Source organism: Acomys minous (genome assembly GCF_964271855.1).
Source record: "Acomys minous genome assembly, chromosome: 12".
NCBI lineage: Eukaryota > Metazoa > Chordata > Mammalia > Rodentia > Muridae > Acomys > Acomys minous.
In genome coordinates, this window is record NC_140493.1 from 2,551,614 (window position 1) to 2,574,712 (window position 23,099).

The 23,099-nt window shown below is 50.5% G+C and overlaps 1 protein-coding gene across 4 annotated transcripts in view; it reads right to left on the reverse strand.

Annotated features, from left to right (window-relative positions):
* The window catches only part of SCN8A (sodium voltage-gated channel alpha subunit 8), a 192,884-nt gene that overhangs the window by 31,011 nt on the left and 138,774 nt on the right, over positions 1 to 23,099 (reverse strand). For all 4 annotated transcript variants that reach the window (XR_014773114.1, XM_084749728.1, XM_084749729.1 and 1 more), the window contains exons 13-18: positions 15,119 to 15,251; positions 9,912 to 10,150; positions 5,645 to 5,818; positions 3,465 to 3,821; positions 953 to 1,423; positions 484 to 601 (exon numbers count right to left, since the gene is read on the reverse strand). Coding sequence is in view for 3 of the 4 variants with exons in the window: in XM_084749728.1 (XP_084605854.1) it covers positions 484 to 601; positions 953 to 1,423; positions 3,465 to 3,821; positions 5,645 to 5,818; positions 9,912 to 10,150; positions 15,119 to 15,251 (1,492 nt within the window). In the remaining variant the exon portion in view is untranslated. The remainder of the gene's footprint in view (positions 1 to 483; positions 602 to 952; positions 1,424 to 3,464; positions 3,822 to 5,644; positions 5,819 to 9,911; positions 10,151 to 15,118; positions 15,252 to 23,099) is intronic.

A 23,099-nucleotide genomic window follows, 5' to 3' on the forward strand; every position in this document is an offset into this window, starting at 1 on the left:
AGGGAGAGTGGGAGGGGCAGGAGGAGGGCAGGCAGGAGGGGCGGGAGGAGTGCAGGCAGGAGGAGGGGAGGGAGGAGGGCAGGCAGGAGGAGGGGGGAGGAGGAGGGCGGGCAGGAGGAGGGGGGAGGAGGAGGGCGGGCAGGAGGAGGGCAGGCAGGAGGAGGGGGGGAGGAGGGCAGGCAGGAGGAGGGGGGGAGGAGGAGGGTGGGCAGGAGGAGGGCAGGCAGGAGGAGGGGGGGGAGGAGGGCAGGCAGGAGGAGGGGGGGAGGAGGGCAGGAAGGAGGATGCCAGGCAGGAGGAGGGCAGAGCGTTCACAGAGGACTTTCCAATGGCAGTTTGGGGCTGGTGCCAAGAGAAGGTGGGCAAGAAAATGTAGAGACTAGAAACTTGTATGTCAGAACCGAGTCAGGGAACTGATGCAAGACTCCCTCACTAAAATGGCGCAGAGCCGCAGCACCCCAGCCCTTCCCTGCCCCTTTTCACCCTCCGTGAAGCAGGCGTCTGGATCCAAGTATTCCTCGGGCTGCTCCACAGGGACTTCCTCCACTTCAGGCTTGATGTCAATGGTGCTTCCTTCAGAGGAGCTGGTATCGTCTAGTTTCTAGACAGGAAGGGAGAGCGTGGTCAGGGGCGGTGAGGGAGCCCATTGCCTTGGTCAGGGCCGCCTGTGTGCAGACACTAAACGCGTGGTCAGCTGGACTAAGAGCAGGGACAAACTAAATGGTTTACTCTGGTCTCAGACCCAGCCAGGTATTCCAGAACAGATGCAACCAGCTCAGGACTTGGCCGGGGACAGCTCCGTCACCAAGGGAAGGCCATGCATGGCCTGGGCACTGGGCTGGCTCTCCACCTAAAGTGGCTGCTACAGAATCACTCAGCTATGCCCACAGCGGAGCGAGAGTGCCCTGCTGGCCCTTAGGTACGGTGGGGGTTTGTTGTCTTGGGACCTTACGTCTTTGCTGCCTTCAGGGTCTGACTCGCTGCTAACGTCCTCTGTGTTGAGGTTCTCAAAGTCAGACTCGCCCACAGCAATGGGCACCCGCACAGTCAAGTTTGGGTTGTTGATGAAGGACATGTGGTCCTCGTCAATGATGTACTTCTCCACGCTGCTGCCGATGCCGCTGGTCGTGCCGTTGCCGTTCTTCTGGAAGTCGCCGTTGCGGTGGATGTCTGCGCCGGTGTGGTTGGCGATGCAGTTGGCCTTCTTTTCGTACAGCTCATCCAGAGGCTTCACCTCGTCGGCCTCCCGCTGCTTGAAGTGGGCCTGCATGAAGGCGCGCACCTGCACTTTGGTCCAAGCCACGCCCTTCTTGATCCGGATCACCGAGATCTGCAGGTTGTTCATTTCCCCGTCGTCATCCGTGGCCGCCAGGTTGTCCGCGCTGAAGGAGCTCAGAAGCAAGGCCAGGAAGAGGTTCAGCACCTACGCCACACATCAAGAAAAAGAGCAAACATTGTCTTAGGACGTTACCTGCTCCACTCAGGGCTACAAATCGGAAGCCAAAAGCGTCACACAGACTGCAGAGTGCTTCTGTTACGCAGTTTAGCTCTTCTCGTAGTGTGTGTGTGTGTGTGTGTGTGTGTGTGTGTGTGTGTGTGCGTGCGTGCGTGCGCGCTACACATGGGGTGCCTGCTCTTGGGTGTGTGAGGCAAGCCGCATACTAGCACACTGAGTGTTCAGCACTGAGGCAAGCTGCGTACCAGCACACTGAGTTTTCGGCACCGAGGCAAGCTGCGTACCAGCACACTGAGTGTGTTCGGCACCACCACATGGCATTTTAAATGTTCATGTCACCAGACAGGATTAAAAAAAATTTTTTTTTTTAAATTGTAAGAAGTTTTGGACTTTTCTCTGCTCTTCTCTAGTTTTACATTTGTGTGTAGATGCCCCAAATGTATTAATTTTCTTATGACAAGAAGCAAACACTGTATTCACTTTGAAAGAAAATTATCCAAAAATAAAACCAAAAATGCCTGTATGGGTTACTGGAGATAGTAGCTGTCTCAAAGGACTCTAGTTAGAATAAAAACTAGGTTTCAAGAAGGCAAAACTGAAATATGCACGCCACCTTCCTTCAAGGCTGGGTTCTGGAGCTTGGGGTGTAGTTTAATAATGGCAGAACGCAGGAACACCATATGTGAGGCCCTGGGTTTGATTACTGTAACACATTTTAATAGACAGGCAAAAAAGCATGAGTTATCTCTGCTTTCCTAACATTTACAAAAACACCTTTGCTGGGAGCAGAGCATGTACAGTGGCTACATGTAAAGCTAAGGCAGAGCAGCTGGAGTCAGCAGTTCAAAGCCTACGCAGGACAATGTGCTGACTTCAGTGTCGCCTGCACAGCCAGACGCAAAGCCGTCAAACGCACGCTCTGTCTAAATTCCCTAGCTCACCGCACTGGACAGCACACTATTGTTTTAGTCTTGTCAGGTAGCCCAAACTGGCGTTACACACATGGCCCCACTGCTTCAGCCTGCGGGGTGCTGGGACCACAGGTGTGGACCACCCGGCTTGCTAGCTGCTTTAGGACAAAGGGGTTGTCAGTGGTGACCAAGCGCTGAAGACGTCTTTCCTATTAGCTCCATCAGAAGCCTGTGGCTGAGACACACTGAAGCAGCCTCGTCAGGCTCAAGGCAGGGGGATGGGTAGCTGGTAGCGTGCCTATCTCCTTGGCCTTCCCTGAAGAGACTCGGATCTGGTGCACGCACAGCCTGGGATTTTTACTGAGCTACCCTTGTGTGAACGTGACGCAGGCGGTTCTTAGATCACATTTCTAGTAACGCTAGGTGAGCTACAGAGAATGCAAAGATGCAACCGAGAGATGCTGCGAAGAGAGCTGAAGGCACAGACACGTGAGGAAACAAATAGAAAGAAGGCAGGAGCCGTGCCCGTGGAGGGCGTGAAGGGACCAGGACTCAGGGAAAGGTTGGCACAGAGCGCCAGGGCGTGCAGAAACATCGGGACAACTGATTTTACTCCGGGGATGCCATGGCCGGTTCCGGAAGAAAGGGGAGAACTGGAGTGGCTGGGCTAACAGGGATCGCAGGAGCCGCCTCTCTAACCACAGTGTGCGTGAACCACGCGGTGAACACGCGGCAGTGTCTGTGCCTGCAGGACGGTGCCAAGTTAGATGCACAGAGAGGCCCATGACAAGGAAGCACACAGCCTGGGATTTCAGGAGTACAGGTGGAGAATGCTGACTCTTCTAGAAGAAGGAAACTTCCTGAAATTGGAAGGACAGACAGACAAAAGCCCTGAAGTCTGTCGGCTGTGTGGATTTGGGCTGGGGGCAGGGACGACGGTACCTCACTCAGTCATGACCACGGGTTACCAAGCTATGGCGTGTCATGACTCAGAGGCATTCTGATAATACCCAGTCATTTCTCCGTTTGCCTGAAAGCGGAGTGGAAGGAGAGAAGCGGGCTGGGGCGAGAACAGCAAAGCTCCGAGCCGTACTAACCACCAAGTTGCCGATGACCATGACCATCATGAAGACGATGAGGCACATGGCCTGGCCGGCCACCTCCATGCAGTCCCACATGGTCTCGATCCACTCCCCGCACAGGACGCGGAAGACGATGAGGAAGGAGTGGAAGAAATCGTGCATGTGCCAGCGCGGCAGGATGCAGTCCTGGTTGATCTTGCAGACGCACTCTTTGTAGCTCTTGCCGAAGAGCTGCATGCCCACCACGGCAAAGATGAAGACAATGATGGCCAAGACCAGGGTCAGGTTGCCCAGGGCGCCAACCGAGTTCCCGATGATCTTGATCAGCATGTTCAGGGTGGGCCAGGACTTGGCCAGCTTGAAGACTCGGAGCTGAGGAGGAAAGAAAAAGGACAATCCACTGCCTCGCCACATTGCGAAGTAGAAACACTGGCTTAGATTTATTTATCACCCTTAGGGAATTCTCACAACTTCCTGGTTGTGTCTCAGACCAAAAGATTAAACTGAGTTAAAGATAAGAGAGACGCGCTGAAACTTCAGAAGTTAAATGAAAAGTTTGAGTCCAGGACCCAGCATCTGCCTCTGGGTCTGGGCATCACTGAGCCCGTGCACAGCCCTTTCTGAGTCAATCCTAGAGTTCTCAAGAGGGGGCATGCAGCCTGCAGGGAGTTGTCAGGACAGTGAAATAATACATCTGCTACCTTACAAAACCAAGTACTAGAATATTCTAATGGCTTCCTTTTGCTTGCCAATAATTAGCCAATGGTTGACACCAAATTGTAAGGTGCTCAGAATAGGCAGCGCCACACATAGGAACCACCTATGGAAGGGGCAACTGATGCTCATCATTCAGAAAATGTAAGTCTTTGTGCCTGTTAATCAGAAGAGTCTACATTCTGCAGTAACTACAAACAGGCTGAGAACTGTGCAGGAAGCCATGGCCGATGGGACACTAACAGTATCAGTGTTACATGTCACTTTGGCAGATGTCCACAGCAGTGCCAACTGGAAGTGCAGGTCTTGCTGAAAGCCTGAGTCACCCACGTGCCATTCTGGACCACCCATGATGTTTTCTTTGCCTGGCTTCTAATTTATTCAAAATATTAGTTTTCAGGCTTCTCCTATCATAAAATTCTTTCTCTTGTAACTGAGATAAAACTGTTTTTTTAAGAAGTCAGCTATGGGCTGGAGAGATGGCTGAGTGGTTGAGCACATAAGACTGATTTGCCAGAGGAACCAAGTTCAATTCCTGGCACTCACAAGGTGGCTTGCAACCAGCTGTAACTAGTTCCAAGGGCTATAATGCCCTCTTGTGGTTTCCGTAGGGACTGCATGTAGTGCACAAACATACATGCTGGCAAAACACCCATACACATAAAGTAAAAGAATATAAATCTCAAGAATAACTAACTAATCAACTAACTAACTAAATACAAATCAACCACAGGCTGAATCATAACCAGCCCTCAGCAAGGCACCTCGTGTGCAGTGTGCATCCTAAGGGCCCTGCCCCAGCCAGCTTGTTGCTTAGGAAGCTGACTACTTCAGTGAGAAACCCTCAGGTGTTATCCTGACTCAGAGACAAGCACAAGCGAGCTGAGCAAGCTGTCGCAAGGCTGTTCAGTTTCCCTTTCCCGAGACGTCACCCAGACTCATGTTTATGGTTGCTCTCTGTGGATTTCATTAGCTTCTTCAGAATTACTTAGCAGTTTAAACAATTTCTGATATAATACAACAACAAAAATGACATTAATCACTAATAACGTGGAAAATAAAGTCAATGCTCAACCACTAATTTCAAAACAATTTAGTAAAACTGGATCTTACTTTCCATTTCTGGATGGGGGATACCACACAGAAGAAAGGAAGAAAACCATCTTTGAGCACAGAGGCTCTCGTCCCTGTAGGGACATACTCAGAAGGCCCTGGGAAGCCTTTATCTTCTGAGTTAATCATTGTTTTCTAAGGAACCTCTAAAAACCAGTTTCTTTTGCTTATTGATCTCAAACTCTAACTTTTATGCCAATTACATTTAGCAGAAAAGTTTTCAAGAGTTTAGTGGAGAAGCCGACTGAGCCGCCGGCCGCAGAGAGCCAAAGCACACTTTAGGAGACACCTGAGTTATCTTAAACAAAGTGCATCCTAGGAGCTGTAAGATGGGAAACGTGCAGAGAGAGTGGAGAACTGTGGAATACCAATCGGAAGGACCGCAGCACCGAGAGGCCCTCCACGTCTGCGAGACCCAGCTCCATTAGACTGAGGGAGACAATAAAGCCGTCAAAAATGTTCCAGCCTTCTTGGAAATAATAGTAGGGGTCCATGGCTATGAGCTTCAGAAACATTTCCGCCGTGAAAATCCCGGTGAACACCTGAAGAAGGGGAGGCAGGAGGTCAGGAGGAAGCGCCCGAAAGGACACACCTTTATCATCTATTCAACCTAACGTACCCAAGAGCCAAGAGCCAGCCTTGGCTGCTACTCGGCAGGATGCCAACACCTGCCTGTCCCATGGGCATCCTGCCTGGATACAGGGCAGTCTCCTTGTTTGAATGAAGTTTTCATCCCCTGGGCTTACATCTCTGTCACCAGAACCACTCAGTTTATAAGATGTAGCAGGTAGTTAAGAAATAATCTAAGCAATATGAAAAAGACAAAAGACTTCCGCCTTTAACTGGGGGAGTAACTGTAATCAGCAACAATGTATCTACTCTTGAGCGAAGCCACCGGCTGGGCTGGGGGCAACTAAATCAGCAACAATGTATCTAGTTAGCACGCCGGATAGGATTTGTTAATTGCTCTGAACTGATCACTGTACAATCTGTACATGTATTGAAATAACAGCCATACCCTATAAACACACAACTATGCATCAATTCAGAGAAAGTAACACTTGTAAAAACATTCTCCGAGTGTACATGCTGACAATATGCTCTGTCATTTTTTACTGTGTTACCAGACCTAGCTATATGCTGCAGGTTAAGTGATAAAAGCAATCAGATATTGTCCAAAAAACCAGAAAAAACTCCATAGTCTCTCTGCTTTGTATATAACCACCATTTTTATATGATCTCTTTCCCAGTCTTTTAATGCTTATTATTGCAATACAGAATCTCATGGGCCTAATTTCCCAGCTGTTGCAACTCTGTCTCTGCGGTTGCACAGTCTTCCTGACACATTTGTTTCCTGTCACTGCTCCACGGGATGAACACCCGCAGGAACTCCCTCACTGTCGCATACTCAGTGGCTCCTCCTTACTCCTCAGCATGACAATCACTCCCTTCTTCTCTGCTTCTTCTGCCTGACAAAGCATTCCCTGGGGTTGTTCCTATCCCACAGGCCTTCGGAAAGTAACATGCTGGAAGAACTTCAAATCAGAGGACAAAGGCTTGTGACAAGGCCAATACTTCAGTGAAAGTTACCCACAATACCTCAGTGCGGATTAACCACATATAACTCTTACTGATTATTACCTTTCTTTTTTTTTTCCATATTACTTGTTTGTGTGTGTGTGTGTGTGTGTGTGTGTGTGTGTGTGTGTGCGCGTGTGTGTGTGTGTTTCTAAAACAGGGTTTCTCTGTGTAGCCCTGGCTGTCCTGGGACTCTCAGTAAATCAGGCTGGCCTCGAACTTGGAGATCTGTCTGCCTCTGCCTCCCAAGTGCTAGAATTAAAAGTGTGCACCACCACCACCTGGCTGATAATTACATTTTTACAGAGAACTTCTTATGCAACAGTAGGCCTAACACCATCGTACTCCACAGGGAGAGGGCCCGGTGCGGGCGGCTAAGCAGGGCAGCAGGGCCCCTCTGCAGAGGTGTGTCCCAGCATCAGAAGTCAGTTCTCAAGAGTGTCAGCTATCAGAGCCAGGGAGAGGCTTCCATCCACTGTGGGGACCAGTCCAGCGAGGGCTCCTAGAGGCGAGCTGAGCTTTGCCTCGGTAGCTACACTACACTGTCACTGAGGTCAGAGAGGGAAGGAAGGTACAACACTGAAGGGTGAGGTGGGCTTGGCCGAGAGTGAGTGCTTCAGCATGCTGCATGAGTAGGCGAGAGCTCCCCCAGCAGGAGGCCCAGTGCAAGATAAAATAGGTGTCCACAAAGAGAAGTGGCCCCGCTGAGAGAACAGGAGGGTAAGGATGTGGTCTGGTCTGAGGCAGGTGGAAGTGAGCACCTGGGAGTGTTACACAGGTAGGTGGCATGGCACGAGGAGTGAGGCCCATTCTGGAGAAAGCTATGGTGAAGGCAGAAGTGTGGCCAGGCAGCCTACACATAGAGGTGTGTAGGGGCCTGTGCGGGATGCTGGTCTTGAAGTATGAAGGACTTTGCACATGGAGAGCAGAGGTGGGGATGCTAAGATGCGGGAGGTACCACCTGTGTGATGGAGGCCCCAGCCTAGGGGACTGGAGCCTGAACCTGAGTGTCTACATCCTAGGGGGCAGCACTGGCCTTCTGATCAGCTAAGTCTGTCATGGGGACTGGTAACTGGCTCCTTAGAGTTTGGGCAGCTTCAAAGGTGGGAAAGGGGAGGAAACAGGGAGAACGCTGTGGTCCAGACCAGACCGAAGTGACAGCACCCTCTGTTGTTGTCACCACGTACATGGCGTTCCTTCTGAATGGCTCGAATTCTACCAAGCAGGCTGTATGCTGCTCTGAGAAGCACACGCGGACCCCAGGTCTTGGCGTCAATGCACCATATTCTCTGAAACTCTCAAGGGAGTCTTGAGAACACCCTACTCCATCCAGGGATAGAAAAAAAATGCCACAGTTATCCTGGATAGCTGTGGTACCAGAAAGGAAGGAAGATTATATCAAAAGGACACAGAAACCAGGCTGAAGGGCTTCTCCACGGCTATATCAGAGATAGTGTAACACCAAAGTAAACAACAGCTGTGCATTACAATATGGCAGATGAAAATAAGAAGCAAGAGTCCATCCTGATATCGATGGATAAGCCAAAAGGCAAGTGAACTCCTGTTCAACTGGGATATTAACTACAAATGAAAAAGAGTAACACAGAGAGGGAAGCCTGACAGATACTACCTCGACTGAGTGAGGAGCAGCAAAAGAAAATGAGGAGAAGCTGTGCTTGGAGGAGAAGCTGTGCTTGGAGGAGAAGCTGTGCTTGGAGGAGAAGCTGTGCTTGGAGGAGGCATGGAAGCACCAGACACAGACTGAGGGAGGTGTGGAAAACTGGCATGTGTACTGCAAAGAGTAAAAGTTAGAGAGAGAGAGAGAGAGAGAGGGAGGGGGGAGAGGAGAGAAGGAGGGAGGGATAGAGGAAGGGAAGGAGGGAGGGAAGGAGGGAGGGAGGGAGGGAAGGAGGGAAGGAGGGAGAGAGATAGAGAGAGAGAGAGAGAGAAGGAAAAGGTGGGGCCTGTTGTGGCAGGAGGAGGGTGGTTCCAGGCTGGGAAGTAGTATTAAAATAACAGTGCGTGAGTCTGAGAAGGTGGAAACCCCACATGTGTGTGCGCATGGGGAAGAACGCAAGTGTGGGGAACACTAGGCAGCCATCGCGCTGACGTTAAACATGGAGCTGGAGGAGCTACACTGTGATGCAATCCTCAGGCAAGTCAGGGTATGCGGGATTACTTTCAACTAACGCTTCACCATCAGAACTCAACAGTTTCTCATCTTTGTACTAAAGTAGGGAAACGGATAATCCAAAATCATGGCTTCTTGATGTTTTAAAACTTCCTGCTTCTATCTTCTAAACAATATAGTTAAACATATAACTTAACATGATAAGAAAATTGGCAGAGATCACTGATAGGAGGAACTTGATGATGCCCCCAGAGTTGGACTGGAGAAAAAAGCAGCTTTGGGATTGCAAGTGTCTCTTAAGCAGGGTGGCGCACGCCTTTAAACCCAGCCCTCGGGAGGCAGAGGCAGGCGGATCACTGTGAGCTCGAGGCCAGCCTGGTCTACAAAGTGAGTCCAAGACAGCCAAAGGCTACACAGAGAAACCCTGTCTCAAAAACCAAAAAACCAAAACCAAAAAAGTGTCTCCTAAATAACCCCCCGTGGGAGGTAAGATGCCACAGTGCAGGGGTACAGGGTGCTCTGCACATTACAGCCCCTATCTTAGGGGGCTGTTGCCTAAGGCACAAGGGAAAGTGTTTTTTTGAGCAACACAGGCATCAACGTGAGAAGCAGTGAAAAGAATTCTCTGAAATCAGGCCGGCAGTCCTGGGCCCAGGCTGCTGAACCGACTCTCTGTCTTTTGTCTCCTACCCTGTGCCTGCAGATGGTTCCATGCCAACAGCTCAAATGACATCTTCAGAGCTCTGCGGCACTGAGGGTGTGCCGCTGCCAGCATAAGCGGACGCCGTGACGCACGGACATGCAAGGGCACACTTGTCTCCAGTTAGCTATCACCCTCTTGGCAACTAAATTCCCAAATCTGAAAAAGCCGCCCACAGCAGAACCCCACAGCCCGGTCACCCCGCCAGGGGACCCACCCATCTTACCAGGTTTCCCACGGCCAGGACGTGCTCGAACTGCGGTGTCATCGGGTGGTGCTCCATGGCCATGAACAGCGTGTTCAGGACGATGCAGATGGTGATGGCCAGGTCCACAAAGGGGTCCATGACGATCAGGTTCACAATCTCCTTCAGTTTGATCCAGTAGGGGTGACACTCCCAGATGAGGAACGTGTTGGCGAACTTGTACCAGCACGGCGGGCACTTTCTCTGCGACTCTTCCAGCTCTGGAGTGAGCAAAGAAGAGAGCGAGCGCTCAGCGGAGAGCAGAGCAGCGGGCTGAAGGACCCCTTTCCAAGGGTAGCCTAAGGCCACTGGAGGCCCAGGTCACACAGCACACGTCCTGCATACCAGACATCTATGCCATGATTCATGACAGTAGCAACGCTGCAGTGATGAGGTAGCGATGAAAACAGTTTTATGGCTGGCGGTCACCACAGTATGAGGAACTGCACTGAAGGGCCACAGCATTAGGAAGGCAAGAAGCGCTGCTTTAGAGAGAAAACAGCGTCCTCCTCTGGTCAGGTGGATGTCACAGTTAGTGCTGTGACGAAAAGGAACTCGCCCCCTGGCCCTCCTCAGGTTCCCTTCGAGTTCCTTCCCTTTCCACAACGATCCAGTTACACATGACACTCAATGCGCCGGGCACAGGGACAGACTGTGACGGCTAGGAGCTTGGCCCAAGTCTGACCTCCCAGGCGTCAGCACCAAGGACCTGAAGGGCTCAGGGTGGCGGCTTTATAGGTCTGAACATGAAGTCAGACATCCAAACTCGTCTGACAGGGTTATGTACTTGTGACTGAGGATTAGAGATGGTGCGCGGCAGGTGGTCAGTACGGAGCCTGGCACGAGGTAAACGCTTGTGTGAGTGGGAGGCGCGCTACTCTACGGCGTGCCACCAAGTTTTTATCAGAGCAGCCATCAAAAGAACAGACTCTGAGGCCAGGAATACCTGGTTCAAATACTAGACCACATACTTGGTAATAACTGTGGGACCATGAAAAGGTTAAGCTATTTTTGGGTACATGTGTGAGAACTTAACATGTGGGAGAAATGGCTCAGTCAATAACATGCTTACTGTACAAGCGTGGCAACCTGAGTTCAGATCCTCAGGGCCTAAGCAAACTGAGCATAGCAGTTCATGTCTGTGACCCCAGCGCTGGCAGAACAGAGACGGCCTAGCCTCCTGACCTCTGGCCTCCATGCGCACACCTGCACACACCTGTACCAACACACACCTGCACACACCTGTACCAACATACACCTGCACATACTTGCACTAACACACACATGCACACACCTGCACCATACACATGCACACACTTACACTCACACACACATGCACACACCTGTACTCACACACACGCATGCACCTACATTCACACATGCACACACCTACACTAACATGCCTATGCATACACACAGAATTAAACAAGCTACATTATCCACCAAGTGCCTCAGTACTTAGCAGACAGTGGGTGCTCCGGCAGAAATGCCATCTCCTTCCGCAGGAAAGGCATCGCCAGCTGCCACACTTGTGTCTGCTGTTTTCAGAGCCCAGCCCGTGTCCCCACCTTTGGTGAGGCTGTGGCTCCTGGCTGAGTCAGCTGCACAGGTGCCCCTCAGCCATGTCCCTTCTCTTCCCAGCGCCAGCACCTGTGCCTTTTCCTGCTCCTACTCTCTTCTCCTCCTCCTCCTTTCCCATCTGCTCCTCATCAGCCTTCTTTTTCCTTCCCGTACTCAGGTGGCCGATGCATGAAGGCGTTAGCCAAGGACTGCTCTGCCGGAATTGAGAGGAGGACCTCACAGCCAGGTCCAAGAGATGCCCTCCTTCCCTGGGGACCTCCCCAGAGCCACGCTGACACACAGACGTCCCAAGAGCTGCGAGACTCTCACCCCTGAAAAGACTAAATGCTCTCTCAGATTACTTTAGAAGAATGATTGCATGGCTAAGGCAGAGAGCTGCTCAGCTTGCAGCCACACTTCCCTGGTGCAAGGCTTAGGTGACGAGACTCTCCTCAAATTACAGGAAACACAGCGGTCATGGTTACAAAACTCCAGGTTCCTCATCCAGGGAAGATGTCTTTCAGGGGCTGAGCTTAAAACTTGTCACGAGGACAAGCAACTGGCTCCATGGGGCTCCAACCCCAGTTACACCCATATAAAAAACAAAAATAAACTTCTCCCCAAAGCGGCCCCCTCTCCTGTCAGTCTGGCACTCAGAAGACTAATGCAGAAAGACAGCCACGGATTTGAGGCCAGCCTGGGCTAAATGGCAAGCACTGGGCTAGCTAGGGCTGCCCAATAAGTCCTCATTTAGAAAAACAAAATTCATCATCAATCAAATAAACAAACAAATGTTAACAAAATACACAAGGCGTCCAAGTGCGTCCCATAACCGGACAGCTGCCATCAGTCTGTGCTTGTCCCTTCTCAGGCTGGCTGGCGGGGGCCCGTGGTGGTGGCTTTATTTTAGGTAGGGTGGTTTTGGTTGGGTATCTGACTGGCTCCCAGGTTGCTAAGAAAATGGTTGCCTTGGTTTTCAGACTGAAGCGCCCCAGTGAGAGCCACGTGGGAGTTTGCGTGGGAAAAGAAGCCTGTGAAGAGAATTTGCCTTGGCCTCTTTCTCAAAGAGCTCCCTCCTTTCCCAAGGTAAATTTAGTTTTTCCTCCCCAAAAAAGAAAATGAAAAGATTCTCTTATTTCCATAAATCCTTATGGTACATATTTGGGAGTTTGGTTCCGTTCCTTTTTTAAAATCTTCCCCCTTCTCCAAATGTCTGCAGCTCGGTGGCTCCACTGGTGGAAGATGGAGGCCCTGACGCTTCACATTTGAGAGATGGCACAATTGCCACGCTTTACGTGGCATCAGGCTACATGTCTTACCACACAGCAAGGGGCTCTCCCAGAAGATCCTACGCCCCTATCCACATCCTTGAGTCAGGGACATACAGACATTGTACCTGGTGCTTTTATGGGGCCTCTGCTGTTACCGGCCGGCATGTGGTTGGGGGATGAGCTGAGTTGAGGGGGGAGGTGTTGGAAGCCTTGTGGGGTTTCTTCTACTTGCTTCTGGATATTTTTAGAGCGCCTGCCCACATGGCTCGGTCCAGAGAGCCCTGGGAACTGTTTCCAAGGTGCATTTCCAGTCTACCGTCAAGATAGTGGCTTCGATGTACGTGGGTTTCCCTCAACCCAACAACTTTCAGTAGCTCTTGGCGAGGCAGGGAAGAGGCCCAGCCGCTGCTGCGCTTCTGGCTGACCAGGTGATGCCAGACACCCAGAGCACCGACTGTAAGGATGCCTGAAAGGCAGTAACCTCCTGCCACGGCCGGTTCTCCCTAGGGAGTCAGTGCTGCTCCACACGGCATCTTCCCTTCCCCACTGCTCCTCAGCTCTACTGCTCTGAGAAGTGAGGCTGCACTCACCTGCCTACATCAGACCCTGACACGCCCAGAGCTCATGCCCTGCCAGCTGGCATTTGGCAGAGCTTCCTAGGTGCTGCTGCTGGGTAAGTCTGCAATAGGACAGGGGTGAGGAGAGTAGGGAGTCATTCTTCTCTAAGAAGGGGATTCTAGAATTCTCCACTACAGTGTCTAAGTCTTTAGGTAGGCAAGAGCCTGTTTCTTTGCTTCAAAAGCAATTATTTATATCTTCGGGTTAAGATGACATCGGAATTTCCCACTTGCAAGTCTGGGAAGCAGAGGTTATTACTCATTTGATGCTTTTAATGTAGCGGGCAGTAACTACAGCAGTGTCCATGGTTAAAGCCGGGATCTTTGTTAGTGTCGTCAGCCTCCTCGCACCACAGTTGCAGCCATTTGCTGCTCTTTGCTTACAGCACTCCCAGCTCGTCAGCGTCAGTTAAAGGCGTCAAGATAAGGTATAGGACAGGAGGAATGCTTGGCGTCAGGTGGCGGGACAGGCACAGGCTACGGACACAGTTGGGCCCACTGACAGAGAAGTAGTTAAGAAACACAACCACAGGGCTGGAGAGATGGCTCAGCGGTTAAGAGCACTGACTGCTCTTCCAGAGGCCTTGAGTTCAATTCCCAGCACCCACATGGTGGCTCACAGCCATCTATAATGAGCTCTGGTGCCCTCTTCTGGCCTGCAGGTGTACATGCAGGCAGAGCAGTGTACACATAACAAATAAATGATACAAAGAAAGAAAGAAACACAACACAGCTATAGCCATCTCCACCCTCTGAATGATGTTCTGCCTTTTTCCTTTTTTTAAGTGTGTGGACAGTGGAGGGAAGAGAATGTGCAGAGCAGAACGGAGGAAGACGAGGCCGCTGGACAGGGCAAGTGCCCGATGCTTAGACTCAACAAACGTCACCGCAATGAGCAGTCCGTGACTGCTATGCTTGACAGACCATCCTCTGGTTATGCGTCCCTGTGTCTGCTGGAGCTTGTCTTTCCCCTCAACTGCACACACACCTGGGAAAATCCTGTCCTGGTCTCTAACTCCCAAGCTAGTGTTTCTCCGGCTGGAATTCTTACAGTCTGCAGTTAATTTGCCTGAAGCCTCAAAACACAAGGCGCAGAGCTTGCAGATGTCCTGTCAGACGCAGACCTCCATGGGCACTGAGAACCCAGAGTGAGGAGTGGTTGCTCAGCCAGCTAAACCGAGGTCGTTCAACTTGAACTGATACTCTGAAGCGCGCGCGCGCGCACACACACACACACACACACACACACACACACACACACACACACGGTGAGCTTAAACAACTCAAACAATAACGTGTCCTGTGGCTAGCAAGACAATGTTGAGTGCCACCGTCTCAGGACCGTAGGCAGTGCTGAGTGAGCTGGGTGGGCAGTTAGACCAGCTATCTGAGGCCTCAAGAGCACACAGACTCAGCTGAACGGGCACACCCTGAGTGGAGAAAATATAAATAAAACAAAGGGAATCCTAGGTGAGGGAACCCCAGAGGAGCCTGAGAGATTACTAGAACAGCGGGGAGGCTGGTATGTGCCGGGGCACCACGGCCTAGAGGAATTTCCCATCAGCCCCATGGCACGCCAAGCCATGTGAGGGAGGAGCCATGCAACGTGGAGATGTGAGCGCTCACAGGGACATTGCTGAGGATGGGCCCTGATTCAAAAGCGGACACTAGTTTCCTGTGGTACCAAGTCCCAAAGGGACTGTATTTACCATACACTCCACAGGCAGGCTGGGGGATGTACCTTCCACTAGTGTGTTTGTGACCACACTCATGATGCTGTTGATTCTGTCCTTCCGTCCATAGGAGGCGAGCTGCTCCATAGAAACTAGAAGAGATCCGGGGCCTTTCTTCTTGATTTCCACCTCGGTAGTCGCCTAAATACAATAAAGCAAAGAGCGTGAGTAAAGCTTGGAAAACACAAGGCTTGGCCCCATTGGCCTGACGGTCCAGACCTCGAGCAAGAACCTTATGATCTGCATTGCTTTTTTAAATCTTTAAGCTTTTTTTTTTTTAAAACTAGCTCTTTGGGAGTTTAGTACAACGCGTTTGGATTATGTGTACCTTCTCTCCCACCTGCTCCCAGATCTACTCAGCCCTTCCCTGCCTACCCAACTCCGTGTCCTTCGCCGTCCCCAGCGGCTGTCAGTTACCAACAGTGCCGCAGCAGGAAGACCCTCCTGCCCACCTCCTCTCTCTGTGCTGGGATGTGGTGTGGCTTTGAGCTGCCACAAGTCTTCCCCAGCCACCTGCCCTGCAAACAGTAACGACAACTGGCCCTGGCAAGACATCCCAAGAGCCACGGCAGCACAGACATTTTGAGAGCAACCAACCGCTTTCTGGCTGGATTTAGGTCCTACCTCCATAAGGTGCTTTAAAACAACAACAACAACAACAACAACAACAACAACAACTTATTCCTGTAACCCTACTTATAAGTTGGTTGTGGACCATTTGAATTTAGTCAAATCTTCAGTGAACCCCAGAATCTGACTGGGACCGAAATGCCTATCTGGTTAACCATACAGTGGAATACCACAGCCTCTGGGGACACCACGGCTGGAAACAGATGCTGCGTTCTCCTGTCCCATTCTCACAGTCACAGCACTTGGCTAAAATTGATTCACTTGCCAAAACAAGTCAAATCTGCCTCTACCTGAAAATTCTGGAGGCTGAGCTCCACCCTAACACTGCTTCTGGTGTGGAGGTCCCGCCCCCACTCGCCTCTGCCCCAGGTGTGGAGATCCCTGCTCGCCTCTGCCCCAGGTGTGGGGAGCCCTGCCCACCTCTGCCCCAGGTGTGGGGAGCCCTGCCCACCTCTGCCCCAGGTGTGGAGAGCCCTGCTCGCCTCTGCCCCAGGTGTGGGGAGCCCTGCTCGCCTCTGCCCCAGGTGTGGGGAGCCCTGCCCACCTCTGCCCCAGGTGTGGGGAGCCCTGCCCACCTCTGCCCCAGGTGTGGGGAGCCCTGCCCACCTCTGCCCCAGGTGTGGGGAGCCCCGCCCACCTCTGCCCCAGGTGTGGGGAACCCCGCCCACCTCTGCCCCAGGTGTGGGGAGCCCTGCCCACCTCTGCCCCCTCACCAAAGGAAGCGCATAAGCTAGGCTGACTAAGTGTGGGTAGTCAGAGCGCTACTCTAAGCCCTCTCCAAGCCACTGGAAGAAAGCGATAAAATGGATCCTTTTTTTCCCCCTTTCAGTTTTTCCAGACAGGGTTTCTCCGTGTAGCTTAGGCTGTCTTTGAACTCACAGACCTCCACCTGCCTCTGCCTCCCCAAGTGCTGGGATTACAGGCATGCACCACCATGTCTGGCGATAAAATTGATCTTAAACACACTGTATCATATACTCCTTTGGACATTTAAAAAGAGCCACTTTTTTTTTTTAAGCTCATTTTATGCTGGGTATAGTGGTTCATGCTTTTAATCCTAGCAGTTGGGAGGCAGACAGGAGGATCTCATAAGTTCAAGGCCATCTTGGGCTACATAGTGAGTTCCAGGTTACGCAGAGCTACATCGTGAGACCCTGTCTCAAAAAAGACAAAACAAAACTCATTTAATTACATTACAATGTTTAAATTTCCTAAAAAAAAACCACATCAGTGGATTGTTAAGAAAAATATTTGTTACATGCTTAACAGTTGTATACTAGATTGTAGGAGGATTTATTTATCTTTACTATTACCATGTGTGTTCCTGGTACCTGTGGAGGCCAGACCCCCTGGAACTGGAGTCACTGGAGTTGTGAGATGCCACATGGGTGCTAGGAATCACACCTGCGTCCTCTGGAAAAGCGGTCACCTTCCAGCCCCCAGAGTTGAGTTTCTTACTGCCTCTGGATACATTCTTGGTGACAGCTGGCTCAATGGGTAGTTTAAAAACCACCTCTTTGGCCAGGCATGGTGGTGGCGCAAGCCTTTAATCCCAGCACTCGGGAGGCAGAGGCAGGTGGATCTCTGTGAGTTTGAGGCCAGCCTGGTCTACAAAGTGAGTCCAGGACAGCCAAGGCTACACAGAGAGACCCTGTCTCGAAATACCAAAAACCAAACCAAAACAAAAAACCCACCTCCTTGGTAACCGTGTCGTCCCCTGTGTTATGTCACCTATGTGGACTTTTCTGCTCATTTTGTGGTGGCGTGGGCAGACAGTCACCATTCCCAGCACAGGAAATGTTTGTCTGAGTCAAGAGAGGCACGTCAGAGGAGCTCCAAATGATCTTTGTTGTTTGGGGAAGAAAACCCGGGGAAGGAGCTGTTGCGAAAGCCCTCGGTCCTCACGCGCGCTTACGCCTGGAAGACTGTATGGAGGGTAATGCCTGGCAGATGACGGAATTAACCTCATCCAAGTGTGTGTTCGCACTGTCTTGCTGACTTGTTCATGTAGCAGGACCACAGAAGAAACGGAGGAGAAAGAACGGATTCTCCATTGTTACCGAGTTGACCTGACTATCAATCCGCATGACCCGACTATCAATCCGCAGAACACATGACACATGATTCTCAAAATGCTAACCCCTAAAGGCCAAACGGCCACTAAGGAGTGGATAGCTACAGACAGTGCGGCTTTGGTGTCTCAGGGCTTTCTTATCTGTATATAACAAAATACCACCTCTCCAGACTGTGTTAGCAAGAACCTTAAAAGACAAGTCTAGAAAAATCTGAGTCTGAAAGACTGGGTGACGTCACTAGACCATCGGGATGGCCCTCACTCGGGAGCTCCGTTCTTGCCTCCGCAGTGCTGGGGGCTGGACTCAGGCTGTGTGATCCTTACTCCCTGCACTAGCTGGGTGCTTAGCCAATGCCACAGAAACCACAGTGGAGCTAATCTTTGAATGGATTAAGGCGGGACAGTTATGATTCCTGTCTTAGGCCACACGTGAGTAAATACACCAGAGAAGTGACACAGGATTTAACCAAGGAAAACAAGGTAAGTTTGGTCACGGTGATCACGGACAGAGCAAAGATGCGCAGTATCTCCTCAGATACTGTAAATCAGCATTTATACATCAAGCAGGTCTGCAACAAGGCAGTTCAACAGACTGGACGAGAACATGAGACCACGGCAGCCTCACCCTGATGAGACATCCCTGGCAACGCTGAACCCCCGCCATGCCTCCTGGTCGGACTGTAAACCCTGTTCCTGTAATACAGGGAGGGAGGGAGGGAGGGAGGGAGGGAGGCTGGCTTCTCTCACCACTTCTACCAGTTTTGAATCTGAAGTTCAGAGTAGTGCAATAAAGCAACATAAATCAGAAAATATGGCAGCTATTCACAGAAAATACTATACATGCAGAAACTCTGTGGACATCTCTCCAAACCCTTTACAGCTAACAGAAGCAAAAAGCTACAGTGTACAGAACGCAAAAATCAACTATATTTCTATATCCTGGCAATACTTAAAAATTATAACTTTATGATAATATTTAAAATATACCAAGGAATAAAATGATAGAAAGATGTGAAGAGGCTGTTGTGACAGGTTACACAGCCTTCCTTAGAGAGACTGCACAAGACTTAAGTGAACAAGAAGCATACAGACATTAGAACCAAGGGTAACTAAGGTACCAGGATACAGGCGTCTGCAGATACTACAATTAAGGTGCCCATTTTCCTCCGATTGGCTCGCTGGCTTAGTGTAGTGGCCACCAAAATTCAAGGCTAGACTGGACATAGTGGCAGTGGCACTGGGTGGGCTGCTGTACATAGTAGCCGTGGCACTGGGTGGGCTGCTGTACATAGTAGCCGTGGCACTGGGTGGGCTGCTGGACACAGCGGCCGTGGCACTGGGTGGGCTGCTGGACACAGCGGCCGTGGCACTGGGTGGGCTGCTGGACACAGCGGCCATGGCACTGGGTGGGCTGCTGGACACAGCGGCCGTGGCACTGGGTGGGCTGCTGGACACAGTGGCCGTGGCCCTGGGTGGACTGCTGGACACAGCGGCCGTGGCCCTGGGTGGGCTGCTGGACACAGTGGCCGTGGCCCTGGGTGGGCTGCTGGACACAGTGGCCATGGCCCTGGGTGGGCTGCTGGACACAGTGGCCGTGGCCCTGGGTGGGCTGCTGGACACAGTGGCCATGGCCCTGGGTGGGCTGCTGGACACAGTGGCCGTGGCACTGGCCTCTTGCAGCAAGAGCTTCTGTTCCAAGTGCACTTGGTGCCATGTCTGCAGAGAGGTGTCCTATGGCTGCTGTGCTGCTGTGGGAAGACTATGACTCCCTTGTATAAATGGCTGTGCACGAACCTAGACCTTTCATAAAATTAGCTACAGTCAATTTTTATAATCTATGTGAATAATAATAAAAGCCATCGACTTAAAAAAGCATGGAGGGTTCTAGGCTAGCCAGGACAACACAATGAAACCAGCCCTATAAAAACTAAAAGACAGGGCTTGTGTAATTCGGTAGTAGGGCTTTTTTTTTTCCCCTATGAGGTCTGAGCTTCAATTGCCAGCACAATAAAGTGAATAAATCAAAGACTAACAAAACTGTCTCTAACACACTTGCTGGAATAAAAAAAAAAAATAGCATAACTATTTTAAAGAACTAGTTTGTTATTTCTCATAAAATTTCTCAAAAATAAAGCACAACTCACCGTAAGCTCCAGGATTTCATCACAAAGGTATTTAGTGAAAAGAAAACTTTCGTCCATGTGGTGGTGCACACCTTTAATCCCAGGAGCACAGGGGATCCCTGTGAGTCTGTGGTCTGCACAGAGCGTTTCAGCACAGCCAGGGCTACAGAGCGAGAGGCTCTGTCTCTGTGCACAGGCACAAGCACACACAAACACATAAAGCCCACCCACCCACCCACCGCCCTCACATCTGCAGGCCACACCAGCCTTGAGACCGTGAGGGAGATCTTCATTCTCCTTCCAGTTTCACTGTAGCTGTGTGGCAGACCACCTGCTGTGGCCTTTCCTGGCTCTGCCCCCATCCCCAGGGGCAGATCCTGTCCTGCTCACCCCATCCTTTACTCGCTCCCTGGCCACTATCAGGTGATCTTCTCCAGCCTGTCCTCCAAAGCCAGCCACCCACGCTTACCCCCAGCCCTGTAACAAACAGACCAAGGCAGGAGCCTGGCTTCCCTCTCTTCTGCCATTCCCTGTGGACTCCCTGGATCCTCCTGGCAGACCCAGCTTCCCTTCCTTCCACCCCTCCTCTCAGCCTCTCCTCCCTGCCCTTCTAGCCCATCCTCAATCCTGCACCTCAGCCCCCAACACCTGGAAACAAGCTCTACCCAGGACCCCCAGGGGCCAACCCAGCAGGGACTCAAAAGAGAAACCAACAAGGACAAGACCAAATCAACACCCAGATTTACAGTCATCCCAGACCCAGATGCCCAGACGCTAGTGTCAAACTCAGTACCAGGAAGGACAGTATGTCTCCGCGGGAGTGCAGCACTGTGGAGGGCCCTGGGAAGTACAGTGCAGACAAAGCTCAAGATGAGGACTGAAAGGTGGCTACTGCAAATACACTCAAGAACCTTAAAGAGGGTAAGAATGAATCCCTTAATGAGATCTATGAGAACACACACACACACACACACACACACACACACACACACACACACACACACACAGTGGATTTCATAAAAGTGGAGATGGCATCACCAAAGAAAGCCCAAACTGTGGGAAAACTGGAAAACCGGAAATGAAAAATTTAGGAACTTGAACAGGAATCAGAAGTAAGCTTCAACAAGGGAATGCAAGACATGGAAGAGAGAATCTTAGACATTAGAGATGAGATAGAAGAAAAAAAAAATCCAGGCACAACCACCCAGGAGATCTGGGATTGCTATGACAAGACCAGATCTACAGACAACAGGAACAGAGGGAGGAGAAGAAACCCAGGTCAAAGGCATAGAAAATGTTTCCAACAAAATCATAGAAGAAAACTTCCTTAGCCTAAGGAAGAGAGGCATGCCGAGGCACTAGAAACACACACAACACCAAATAGTCTGCACCAGGAAAAAACCAACCCCTCACAACGTATAATAATCAAACACGAGACACACAGAAGAACGTCTATTAAAAGATGCAAGGGAAAAGGAGAAAATAACATATAAAGGCAGAACGCTTAGAGCTCCACCTGACTTTTCAGTGGAGCCTCTGAAAGCCAGAAGGGCCGAGACATGTGTGCTGCCGACTCTAGGAGACCACAGACGGCAGCCCAGATGACTATACCCAGCAAAAATCCCAAGTACCACAGACGGAGGAAACAAGATTCTCCACAGTAAAACCCAATTTAAGGAGTATCCGTCTACAAGTCCAACCCACTGAGAGCCCTAGGGAAAAACACGCCCTTCATCTTGGAAAAGCTCAACAGAATGGAGACAACACAAGGGATAAAATAACCTCAGACCAGCAGAAGGAGCAGAGGAAAAAAATCCAAAACTCTGCAACTATCAAACGCTGCTCGCTGGCACAGAATGACAGGATGGATACAAAAACACGACCAATCCTTCTGATGCATCCAAGAAACACACCTTAACATCAAGGATAGATATCACCTCACAGTAAAAGGATGGAAAAAATATCCCATGAAAATGGATGCAAGAAACATGTCAATGTAGGCATGTCAATGTAACCATCTGACAAAATAGACTTCAAACCAAAGCAAAGCCAAAGACATAGGGAAGGATGCAATATCTCATCAAAGGAAAAAATCCATCAAGAGGGTGTTGCAATTCTGAGCATTTATGCACCCACATTCATTTAAAAAAACACACAAAAAACAAAAACAATATGAACAAACAACAAAACCTCTAAACAAACCCACCACTACAGCTTAAATCACACATTGGCCACACACAACAGGGTATTGCTGACCTCAGGACTCCAATCTCATCAATAATCAGGTCATCCAGACAAAAACTAAACAGAAACGCTAGCACTAAATGACATAGTAAGTGGACCAAGCATATGTTTACAGGGCTTTTCATCCAAGCACCTCATGGTATTTTCTTCAAAACTGACCAATGTACTTGGACATAAAGCAAGTTTCAAAAAACAAACAAACAAACCAAAACACAAGAAAATTGAAACAACTCCCTGTGCCCTGTTTGACCACTGTGTATTAAGTCTGGACACCCACATCAACAGCAACAACAAAAAGCTTACGAACTCACGGAAACTGAACAACTCACTCCTGAATGAAAAATGTGTCAAGATAGAAATTAAGAAAAAAGAAAACAACTGTTTAGAACTGAATGAAAATAAAAACACAGCGTAGCCAAACCTATGGGCGCAATGCGGGCAGCTCTAAGGCTTGAGCGCGCAGCACTAGGTCGCCTACACAGAACAGCAGCACTAGTTGCCTGCACAGAACAGCAGCACTAGTTGCCTGCACAGAACAGCAGCACGAGTTGCCTACACAGAACAGCAGCACGAGTTGCCTACACAGAACAGCAGCACGAGTTGCCTACACAGAACAGCAGCATGAGTTGCCTACACAGAACAGCAGCACTAGTTGCCTGCACAGAACAGCAGCACTAGTTGCCTGCACAGAACAGCAGCACTAGTTGCCTACACAGAACAGCAGCACTAGTTGCCTGCACAGAACAGCAGCACTAGTTGCCTGCACAGAACAGCAGCACTAGTTGCCTGCACAGAACAGCAGCACTAGTTGCCTGCACAGAACAGCAGCACTAGTTGCCTACACAGAACAGCAGCACTAGTTGCCTACACAGAACAGCAGCACTAGTTGCCTGCACAGAACAGCAGCACTAGTTGCCT